This window comes from Nilaparvata lugens, chromosome X (genome assembly GCF_014356525.2).
Source record: "Nilaparvata lugens isolate BPH chromosome X, ASM1435652v1, whole genome shotgun sequence".
NCBI classification, from domain to species: domain Eukaryota; kingdom Metazoa; phylum Arthropoda; class Insecta; order Hemiptera; family Delphacidae; genus Nilaparvata; species Nilaparvata lugens.
In genome coordinates this window covers 91,024,236-91,036,909 of record NC_052518.1, presented here as the reverse complement: position 1 = coordinate 91,036,909, position 12,674 = coordinate 91,024,236, and the positions used below count along the sequence as shown (strand labels likewise).

At 31.6% G+C, this 12,674-nt stretch overlaps 1 protein-coding gene across 2 annotated transcripts in view; it reads left to right on the top strand.

Annotated features, from left to right (window-relative positions):
• The window catches only part of LOC111043950 (UDP-galactose translocator), a 49,353-nt gene that overhangs the window by 31,659 nt on the left and 5,020 nt on the right, over positions 1 to 12,674 (top strand). For both annotated transcript variants that reach the window (XM_022328995.2, XM_039442657.1), the window contains exons 3-4: positions 7,985 to 8,104; positions 11,683 to 11,897. In XM_022328995.2, coding sequence (XP_022184687.1) covers positions 7,985 to 8,104; positions 11,683 to 11,897 — 335 coding nt within the window. The remainder of the gene's footprint in view (positions 1 to 7,984; positions 8,105 to 11,682; positions 11,898 to 12,674) is intronic.

The following is a 12,674-nucleotide window of genomic DNA, read 5'->3' as shown; positions in this document are numbered from 1 at the left end:
AAAGGCCTGCATCCGGGTATGCACATTTTTTGTCATCCATCAACCAACAATTGGGGACGAGATCATACATAGCTATGTCTTTACGGAAAATAATACTCCACATTCTGGAAAAAATTGAACAATTTTTTTCAAATACATATCTCGAATACCAGTATTGAATTTTGCAATGAATTTTAAAGAAGAGGTGAGAGGACACATTCAAGTCAACACCATCGTGCAACTTTTAATTAGTTTAAAAAATCTTGATAGATATACTGTTAATGGGATTTCATGTTGCATAAACTAAGGCTTATTCGAAAATCAATTTTTTTCAATTTTTTCGATTTTTTAAACATTGATAATGAGTTCTTACAACTTGAGAACAGAGCTGATCAAGAGAATAGTGTTCCATGTTATAATTGTTCCATGAATAGTGTAATTCCATGCGATAATAAATCCAGTTTCATAATTATTATCATAGTATAGGCTATCGGTACCATTGCTTTGTAATTTTGTGTGGTCTTTGTGAAATGTTCTGTGCGATTACCACTGTGAGCCCCAATCACTGTTTGCGTATGTTAAAATGTGAAAAACCAAGCCTCCAATAATGGCCAAATGATATACCAATAATTAAATTCATGTTTGACAGCTTATTCAATCTTTAGAAATTTTTAATGGAGTTTACATAAATTTTTCACATTAATCTTACTTGCTATAGGCCTAATGGATGAAATGCGTGGGTATTGGATTAATGTAGATTTTGGGATCTGTGTGTACCTGTCTGGAAGTCTCTATCACCATGTGAGGAATGTGAATATATCAATAATAATTCATTAAAGAACTTACCGAGTATAAATAAATTGCAGCATGAACAAGTTGTGGGCAAGCATTAGGTACACTTTTGGATGGCTTTACCCAGTTTCAACTGCAGCTGATAAGATGAAGAATTGGCTCAATGGATGGGAAAGGAATGGGATGCATTGAATGTTAGGATATACTACACAATTATTATAAGGATATCGAGAAATTCGACAACCTGGAATTTCAAGAGGTTTACATAGATGAAAGTGTTGTTCTGGCCAGTAATGATAACTTCTACAATGCGCAATGCCCTTCTGGCAAATGAGCCGCATCAACAAATAAGTTAAGTTGGGAGCGGGTTGTCATACAAATCAGACTTGTCAGTCAATTTCTTCCCAATAGCAACCATTTCTTTCCTCTCATTGGAAGTATGCAAAATTGAACACCTTGATGATGTCACCATTCGACAGTCCACAACAGGAATCTTTTTCTGCTGATGAAATTTTAAATTTCTCAAATACCAATGATTAATATTGTGGAGGACCACAAAGAGCCAGCAAAGGACCGCTGTTTTGTGCTTATTACATTTGTTAAGCTGTTTTTTTCCTGCGGTACAACCACTCACATTGTCACATTTGTCTGGTAGAAATTATGTCGTTGTAAAGCCGAATTGAATGATTTCCTCTCAACTATTGATAACGATTCACTGGTGAAAGTTGAGTAGAACAGTAGAACGATCTGTATAAAAATGTTTTCACGATAGTACTGTTGAGTATGATTATGGAATTAATGATAATGGAACACGATAATATCAATACTGTTTCTTTCAGAATTACGCTCACCTCTGATAATATCCAGCTATTTGTACAGCACAATCATTAAATTAAATGCAGGATATTTATTCCACTTAACTGCTACTGGCTTGTATCAGAAATACTCGTTGTGAGCATTTTAATATTGCCTTGTTTCGTTTTTTTCTAATTATTTATGTATTAGGCCTATACCTTTTAAACAAATAAAATCTTTCAGACTACAGTATCAGCTGGAAAGTGATGGTGGTAGCATAAACTTTGCTCATATTGTTCTTTCCTGTTTTCATGTAGATGACACACATCACAGATTTTTATTGTTATTTTTCTAAGGTTAGCCTATTTTTATTGCATTGAAAGTTTTTGATAATAGCCTGTTTTTTCTTCCTTTTTTCCATGTATTGTATTGTTTGCTCTATCCAATAAATGAATAAATAAATTATATATGTTGGGGGTGAGAATATAGAATCATTCAATCCAATCAATGAAGAAAAAACTTTTTTTGATCACTATTATAGAGGGGTTATGTAGGCAATAATTATATCAGTATATGCTTACCGAGTAGCATAGAGCAGCACGGATTAACAGCTTATAATTAACATTAACTTATAATGGACTAATAAATTACATAATTTTTTTAGGTTTCATCCTTCAATGTTCTTCAATATATACTACATTTATTGGCAAATGCAAGACTTAGATGAAGATGATTTTGAATTTTAATAATTAATTTGTAAATTTCCATGACTGAAACGAATCAAAAACGTTTTCAAAACAGATAGATAACACTCTCAATGAATTTATCTGTGTAAGCACTGATGTAAGATCACCAAGGAAACACTGGGATACATTAAAATCAGAAATAAATATAAAGTGCTCTGTAACATAGATGTAATGGTATTGAGTGTAATTAATTTAAGAAAGGAAGAAGTTGATTTATGTGGGATTCCTGGATATTACAATGTTTTAGGTGTGGGCAGGATGGTCGAGGGGCCGGAGGATTAGGTGTCTTTTATAGAGAGAATTTAAAAATAGAACATATAGATTATGATTTCGTATCTGCAGAATTATTATGTTTGAAAATCGATAGCGGGGAAAAATAAATATTAATAGTTGCATTTTATCGACCCCCTAATCAGAATATAAATCAATTTAACGAATAATTGGAAAAAAAATCTTGAAATTAATAGAATTAAAAACGAAAAGAATTATTATAATGATAGGTGACATTAATGTATGTTATTTAATATATATGGAGCGGAAGATTACCTGGGTGTGTTGTATTCTACTGGTCTATATAATAGTATCCAGAGGGCCACTAGAGAAGAGTTTTATAATAATGTGTTGGTTTCATCTTGTTTGTACCATGTAAATGTTAAGGTGGACAATGAAAATTCCTATACATCTTTCCTGGTTGAGAATGAAATATCGCATCACTATTGGTCAGGAGTGAAAATAATTTCAATTGAATATCTACTCATAGATAACATAGAGAACGACTATAAAATATTATTAGCACTAAAAAAAATACTAAAAAAGTAAATTTTCAGCATTCCAATAAGAAATACGATTTCAACAGCAATGCTCTATTCATTTTACATGTGCTGAGTATTCACTATTTCTGGCCCAATTCTCAGAAAACGAACAATCTAGTAAGCGCTATTGTTGTAGTGTTACTTTCCGTAAAACCTTTCCTTGGAATTTCATCACCAGTTTCTGGCAAAAGATTGCATTGTATTACAGGGTTGAGCAGGGAGGTATGAATGATTTCAAATAACAGTTACACACTTATTATTGAACGTACGGTAACTCAAAATTTATTTTTTCAGTGTGCACCTTGGATGTCGCCATTATAAAAATTAGAGAGGAAAAAATTGAAAAATCAATTACACGAAAAATAACATCTGTTAAAATTTGTTTGTTTTGTCCATACACTCCTGTAGACGTGAGAAGTTGTCTATATTCCTCTGATGCATTGCACGTGTCATTGCATTATGCCTATGTCCTATATGGTCTCCTGTATAGAGCATTATTATACTAGTAGTTCTGTGAATTCCTTTTCTTTCTTTCCATATTATATACTTAAAATGCAAAATTTCAAAAAAACCTTGTGTATACACCGACGCGCAGATAAAAAAGGAATATTCCTGCCAAATCTCATTGAATTCTATCAACGCGTTTGGCCGTAAATGCGTAACATACATACAGACAAAAAAATCTGAGTTAAAACATATACCTCACTGCGTTCGATCAAATATATGTCATAGAACGTTTTAAAATTTATATATTTTTCTATGATTATGTTAGAAACGTGAATGACCCTGTATTAGAAAAAGTTTACACAATTCAGCAACGCTGCTATTTTGAAGTGGCCAAGCTCTACTGCAGTTTGGTGTCCAAAATCTAGGTGTCTGTTATGTTTCTCTATTCCATTGAGAAGTATTAACTAGCAAACTTGGATTCCAATGAAAGGAGAAGTACCGTTAACTCCCAATCTCATACACCGATTTGAGCAGACAATAACTTTTTACCTGCGAAAGAATTTAACAGCAGGACTATCGACTTGATCGCAAGAGCTGTTCCTCCCACCCACTCTATGGTCGAGGGTTGGTAGTAGCGTAAAGGATAGAGTAGTCACACTTTCTCTCTCTCTCTTCTAATTTATTGTGTTCGCATGTTTGCATGGTCAGGAGGAGAAGGATTCAAACTTGTCAGTAGAAAATGATACATTCATTCTCACTTAACACTTCTTCAACTCAGAAATGAACTGTTTCAAACATCAGAACCCAACAGATGCTGCTCTAATATTGCAAGAAGAAAAGTGCGTACGGTAAGTAGCAAGCATTGGTTAATTGTGTTGGTGGAGAGACGGAGAGAGAACAAAGAAAGGAAGAAAGAGGGTGGAACTGTAGAATAAACTAAAAGAATAGATTCTATTGACTATCCACTTTATTCAAAGGATTTCTCTCTATCAAGTGAATGTCAACAGGGCAGCAGCAGACAGAGCAAGAAACACCGGTTTTCATTTTTCTTCTTCTATTGACTTATTGAAACAAAATATTGTTTTGCTTAGGCCTACACGTATAACTGACGCCAACAAGTTATAGTCTGTGTAAAATAAGTTAAGACTTGGCCCTCCATCCGAAGAAATTACAGGGTTGCCAAATCGTGTAGAATTGTAGCTTTCTCAAATTTCCAATTAAACGTCATAATTGGATGTAGAATATCATCCCCGATATCCTAGTAGTGCTAAAAAAGTTTCAGGGTTGAAGGAAATTTAATTTTTATGATAAAATTGGAAACATCGCGAAGATTTGTTTTTTTTTAAATATCACTTCTCTCAGAATGATGGGGCATTATAATGCGTTATAATTTTATATCAAATTAACGGGGAGAATGTCTCCTTTCTATTGGTGTCTGCGGATAATGTTTATCCGATCAAAAGTTATTTTTTAATTAATGTTTATGTTCGTCAATGTCGAGACATAGCGAGCAGAAAACATGAAATTTTCGACATGATGGAAACGTTTTTGTTTCGAAAGATAAGTGGGTAGTGAAAGCAAAAATCGTTTCTAGCATTTCGAAAATTTCATGTTCTCTGCACGGAATGTCTCGTCATTGACAAACATAATCATTAATTAAAAAATAGCTTTTGGTCGGATAAACATCATCCGCAGACACTAATAGAAAGGAGACATTCTCCCCGTTAATTTGTTATAAAATTATAACGCATTATAATGCCCCATCATTCTGAGAGAAGTGATATTTAAAAGAAAAACAAATCATCGCGATGTTTCCAATTTTATCATAAAAGTTAAATTTCCTTTCAATCCTTCAACCCTGAAACTTTTTTAACACTACTAGGATATCGGGGATGATATTCCACATCCAATTATGACGTTTAATTGGAAATTGAGAAAGTTGCAATTTTACACGATTTGGCAACCCTTGTAATTTCTTCGGATGGAGGGCCAAGTCTCAACTCATTTTACACAGACTATAGACGGTTCGCGAATGACTATTATTGATCCTCAGCTATATACCAATTTGAATGGCAAGGAAAGATGTGTGATTGTACCACACACCAGATTTCTTTTCCAAGGATGTCATTGAAATATAATTGTATTACTGAGAAATATTTGACAAATTGTCATATTTTTTCATTATGGAGAAAAACCACAATATCTCTTCAAAAACAATTTGACAAATTATTATATTCTGACAGATTATAAGAACTATATATATATATATAATATATATATATATATATATATATATATATATATATATATATATATATATATACAACTTTATGGAACTTTTCCATGGATATGGAAAATTAACACTAAATATTGAGCCATAATTACAACATTATTGCTGGATCAATAATCACATTACAATATGACAAAGTAAATAGATATTACTTAATTAAATATTGCTGAAAAAATTACATGATATAACATTCAATATTGAGACAAAGCTATATTGATATTATGTCAAAATTGCTAAACAATATTTACATGATGAATCATCCAATATTGTGCCAATGTTGTATTGATATCATCTGAAAATTGTTTAATAATATCTGCATAGTATATCATTTAATATTGCGACAATGCTGTATCGATATTTTCTCAATATTGTTAAACGATACTTTCATGATATTTAATTTAATATTGTGACAATGCTGTATTGATATTATCTCAATATTGTCAAACAATATTTAGATGATAAATCATTCAATATTGCGACAATTTTGTACAGATATTATCTCAATATTGTCAAACAATATTCACATGATAAATCATTCAATATTGCGACAATTTTGTACAGATATTATTAAATATTGCTGAACAATATTTACATAATATATAATTTAATATAGTGACAATGTTGTTTTGATATTATCGCAATATTGCCAAAAATTATTTACATGATGTATTATTCAATATTGCGACAATGTTGTATAGATATTATTAAGTATTGCTGAACAATATTTAAATAATATATAATTTAATATCGTGACAATGTTGTATTGATATTATCTCAATATTGCCGAACATTGTTTACATTATATATTATTAAATATTGCAACAATATTGTATAGATATTATTAAGTATTGCTGAACAATATTTATGTAAAATATAATTTGATATTGCAACAATATTATGACTATATTGCTACAATATCATAATGAAAATATCTTCAACAATGTTGCTGAATGTTGTGGCAATAATGAGACAATATTTTTTTGCTACTTGGGGCTTTAATTTGAATAATGTTACAACTTTTTTCAACTTTGAACGCTCATAAAAAGTTCAAAAACGTTAAACAAAGGATCAAATTATATGAATCTTATTGGAAATTTCTTCCTCTTTCCAACCATGTCCTTAGAATTAGATTTTGACTGATAGTTTTCTAGTTATCAACTTTTTTCAAAAATATCGAAAAATCGATATATCTCGAAAACTAAGGTCGATATAAGAAAATTTTACTGGATATTTTTTGTTGCAAATTTAATGTAGAATCTATGGTCTTTGACTGTTACACCTTTCGTGGGACATCCTGTATATATGAATAGGTCTGTAACTGAATATCTAATTCTATGTGATCAACGCCTTTGTGTTGAAGAACAATGTGCAGCCACTTGTTGGAGACACCTGCTTCTACCTGCGAAGAGCCATCTCTCTTATATCGGGACCCTTTAGTCAAGTTGTTGGTTCCAAAGTTCCTAGCATTTTCATTTTCATGTTGATTATTTGAAAAAATGAAAATAGAATTTTGTAGAACTTTGTTCTGATGCAAACCGCATTCTAATTTAAGTAATATTACAGCCTTATGAGTACTGGCTGGCATGATTCTTGCAATAGTATTTTATTGTGTCTTAATAGTATTAATTGTGTCTTGTATTTTATCTTATTACTATAATTGATGTTAATTTTATTACCGTAAATTATCTTTAGAAATAAGTACAAAAATTGATGAGTCCAATCAATGTGCTAGTTTGAATCAGTCTTGTGAATTGATATTTTTAACACACTTTTTCTATGTATTTAAACACGACATGCAGTCAAATATTTAAGTAAATAATTAAAAACTTTTACTTACTGACTGAATTACTTTCGACCGTCTAGCGATCATTTTTAACAGTCTGTTGAAGATTACTGTTCTCTGTTGAAAATGATTAAAAGATTAAATGATTTGTTGAACGTTAAAATGATTAAAGTTCACTGTTGAAAATGGTCGCTAGACGATCGAAAGTAATAAGTTTTTAATTATTCACTTAAATATTTGACTGTATGTCGTGTTTAAATACATAGAAAAAAGTGTGTTAATACATCGCAGCTCGCAATGGATCAAGAAACCATCACCTTTGATATTTTTTATTTTACAGAAACTTCAGCTTTTTTGAAATTGACTAGTCTCATAACATTGACGATACAAAATGCATTGTTGGCATTAAGTTTACGTTATGGCACAACACGTTCTGGCGACAGATTTTTCGCTTCAACAGGTGAGTGATTTGTTCAAACAAATTTAAGATATAAACATTACAAATGAGGATGGGAAAAATATTATTAACACTATTTATGCACGCTCAGTGCTACATTTCAATGTAGTTGAATGATTCATCAGTCAAAAAGTACTTATTGAATGAATAGTTCATCAGGTTGGATAAAAAATAGAAATAATTCAACATTGACTCATATATTTATTTCCTATAACAAAACAGAGAATGTTTGTTGTATGTATGATTAATTTGTGAGTGAATTTTTGAAGGTGGTTTGAAGTTTCTGAAGGTTGAAACTTGAAGGTTTTCCTCTTACTGAATATTTGATTTTTAATTTAAATAGCTCGCCACCCGATACACCTACGGTTTCATTGAGTCAGGATAGTTTAAATTTTTGGGACAGAACATTTCAAATTCGGTAAGAGATAAATCCATGAGATTCAGGGCCGTTTGCACAGTCAAAATAGAATAGAATACATTCATTTTTCATAGATAATATTTTGGTATCATTTGACTTGCAATTTAGATTTTCGTTCACAGATCTCAGATCTAAATTTTTGATCTGAACCGTATTTTCAAATGAAATTTCTTGATCAGTATCAATTTTTGGTCAGAATCAATTTCTATGTTCCACTAAATGTTTGTGTTTCGGCAAATAAGGGTTTGCTTGGCTAAATTTTGCATCATAACTTTTGTATTATGTCCCTTTAAAGCTTCTCTGTTGGATTTTCAAGCACCGATAGATTAATTAATAGTAAGAAAACAAAGATATTGTCAAATTTCACTAAAAATGTATTAAAAACTTTCACAACATCACCATCAATTCTACTAATTTTATTAATTAATAGTTGTATGTGTCGATTAAATATTTAAAATCGTTGTAAACGATTTAAATATTTCGGAAAATACATTTTCAGAATATTTTATTAAGTATTACCCTAGAGATAAGACATCATATGAACTTGAAAATGACCTAAGTTAGGGTCGAAACTAGTCGTTATTGAAATATTTTAAAGTTTTCAATAATAAAGGGTACTACAAGGTTCTTATATTGTTTTATTAATTTGGCATCATATGCTATATTTTCTGTGTGGTATTACTTACAGAGTTGAATATTTTGAATAGGTTTATTCAATATCTCAGACAATTTGATATGAGAATTCCCCTTCTTTTGTAGCTTTGTGGAGGCAATGTTACGATGTGACGATTATTGGAAAAATTGAATTTATAGAAGACGTTTTGCTCCAATCATTTAAACTATAGTGAGGTCCACGTTATAATGGTAGTGGAGAAAAACGTGGCCGATCCTCTGTCTTGTCAATGCCTTCTGTATGGCATTTTATTAAGCAAGAAATTATATTTTTTAATAATTTCATAATGAATTTTCATAATTAAGATGAAATATTTTGTTAATTATTTATTAATTCTACATTGTTAAAAGACGATCTGGCAACAGAGCAAAGCGAGAAAGATATAGAGCTATCCGCTTTGTTGAATGATAGACAAGGATAGCAATACCATTGCTAATCAAACACTGCCATTATAACGTGGACCTCACTATAGTGGACTGGTGGGCTCCATGCTTAGTACGCATTAAGGCTGTGCAAACGCTAAAAATAAAATTTTTACTCGTGATATTTTTCAAAGTTTTTTTATTTGTGTATCATTAAGCTTTCAAAATGAAAAAGTTTTCTCAGGATAATAATTTTTTTCTGATCATTACTTTTTGAGATATGAGCGCCTTAAGTTTAAATTTTTGGGACAGAACATTTCAAATTCGGTAAGAGATAAATCCATGAGATTTAGGGCCGTTTGCACAGTTAAAGCTTAAACTGAATTTAGTCAGTTGGCTTGAACTCGAAATGAAACAAATTTTAACAAACGAGACCTAATACGGATTTAATCTAGTTGAAAATGAAATTTAGTTTAAACTGTCACTGTGAAAACGGGCCTTAGAGGATAGATTCTTCATGGTATTGTTGATCTAGTAAAACAAAACTTTTCTGAAGATATAAATTTTTAAGATTATTATTCAATTTACTAAAAATAACCAAAAATAACTTGTAGTTGAGTTATTTTTGGTATATTGAATAACTTTTCCAGAAATTTTTTGTTTTACTAGATCAACAATACCATGAAGAATCCATCCTCTAAATCTCATTGACTTATATCGTACCGAATTTGAAATGTTCTGCCCCAAAAATTCAAACTTGAGTCGCTCATATCTCAAAAAGTAATGATCGGAAAAAAATGTTTTCCTGAGAAAACTGTTCCATTTTGATAGCTTGATGATATACAAATAAAAATATCACGAGTAGAAAGTTTATTTTTAGCGTTTGCACAGCCTCAAGCTGGATTCGCACACATCAGTGACAGTGAACAGTGAACAGTGAACAGTGAACAGTGAACAGTGAACAGTGAACAGTGAAAATATAATTGCCATTAGTTCTAATTGGACTATTCTCATTCAGCATCCGGCCGAGCCAGTATGAATACTCCCAACATCACTTATACAAATTGAAAAACACTTCACTGTCATTGTTGTTTGGCAATCCAGCTTTAAACGTTACTGTGTTTTGATTCACTTCAATTTGTCATCATTTAATGTATGAAAAGCATTGATATCATAATTAATTGCCGGCCAGGTTAGCCGAGACGTTGCACCTTTCAGTCTGATCGTGATCATGCGCTACCTGGTCGTGGGTTCGAATCCCGCCGGTAGGCATGGACGTTTTAAATATCTCATCAAATCATGAACACGATTCCTATTAGGCCTACCTATTAGGCACAAGATAAACGCTTATGAGGGCATCATTTGCAATAAAGAAAAATATAAGGAATATTGTCGGTTTGAAGTGAATTTAACTATATAGTGAGGTCCACGTTATAATGGCAGTGTTTGATTAGCAATGCATTGCTGTCCTTGTCTACCATTCAACAAAGCAGATAGTGCTATCTCTTTCTCGCTTTGCTGTGTTGCCAGATCGTATTTTAACAATGTGGAATTACTAATTAGCAAAATATCTTAATTATGAAAATTCATTATTAAATTATTGAAAAATATCATTTCTTGCTTGATAAAATATAATTTATTATTTGAAACGAGAACGAACACTTAATATTACATCAATAAACCGGTATCAGTTTCATAGAAGACATTGACAAGACAGAGGATCGGCAACGTTGCTCTCCTACCTTTCTCCACTGCCATTATAACGTGGACCTCACTATAGCATAGTAGCGCAGTGAACAACACAAATCTGAACTTCTATAATTCTTTACCACATTTTTTAATGTTATTATTAACTTATTTCTCATCTTCATAGTCTAGTTACACACTCATCAATTTTTGGACGTACGATATTTTGCAGTCCTCTTAAATTCTATTAGATTAAACATAACTTGTCAAAAAGATTATGTGTTCGTGTGTTTACTAAGTTTTGCTTAATCCGGTAGATTTCATAAGGACGGCAAAAAACAAACCCCCAAAAACCTATGTGTGTGTAACTGACTACAGTTGTGTATTGAACGATTTTTTAAAATCGTGATTTAAGAGTTTTTTGTTTTTATTTTGTTCGCAGCCGTACTCATGACTGAAATTGTGAAGTTTTCCATCTGTCTGCTATTGGTGTATTTTGAGAAAGGGAGTTTTAGCAAATGGAAAAACTGTCTGTACCGCACTGTGATTCAGAACCCTCTGGATACCCTCAGAGTGGCAGTTGTGGCAATATTGTACGTCGTCCAAAATAATTTACTGTATTTGTCTGCTGCGAATCTAGATGCTACCACCAATCAGGTTAGTATTTTCAAATTCTTCTAACAACTATAGTTTCATTTTATTTACTCATTCACCGTATTTATTCATCATTCATCTCATTAACCACCTCCACAATTATGGAGACAATAGTTTCTCATTAAAAGTCCATGGAACGAAATGGAAAAAAATATTTTTAATATAGATTAGAAACATACTAGTAGTTCTGTGAACAGTAGACCTCGCGCAGTTATAAACCACAGTCCACTCTAATACTGTCCATCAGAGTAAATTCTCTCCTGTCCTGTCGTGTCGGCGAGATATCGGTGTATAAACGACTAATGGCTGTTTGGGTTGTTGTTTCGACAATGCTTATAATTTGATGTAAACAGCTATGCTACTATCATCAAAAGATTACCGAGTTGAAAGCAGAGAAAAGTCTGGAGAAAATCTATGCTATTTCAAGTTATCAATTGCATGCCTCACTGCATGCAATAATAGTCCACACAAAAGCTGTGTTTTCAATAAGTTACATTGAGATATTGAATTGCATGCGTCATTGCATGTAATTTATAATCCACTCGACAGCTGATTTATGATGAATAATTCTATAGTCTAATTTTTACTCTAATATTGGCGTATGAAGGAGGCTCCTTTTCCTGTTATATTATCCTTGAAATGCAAAATTTCCAAAAACCTTGTATATACGTTAAATTTATAATTTAAAAAGGATCATACCTGACAAATTTCATAAAAATCTATTACCGCGTTTCGCCGTAAATGCGGAACATATAAACATTAAGCAAACATAAAAAAATA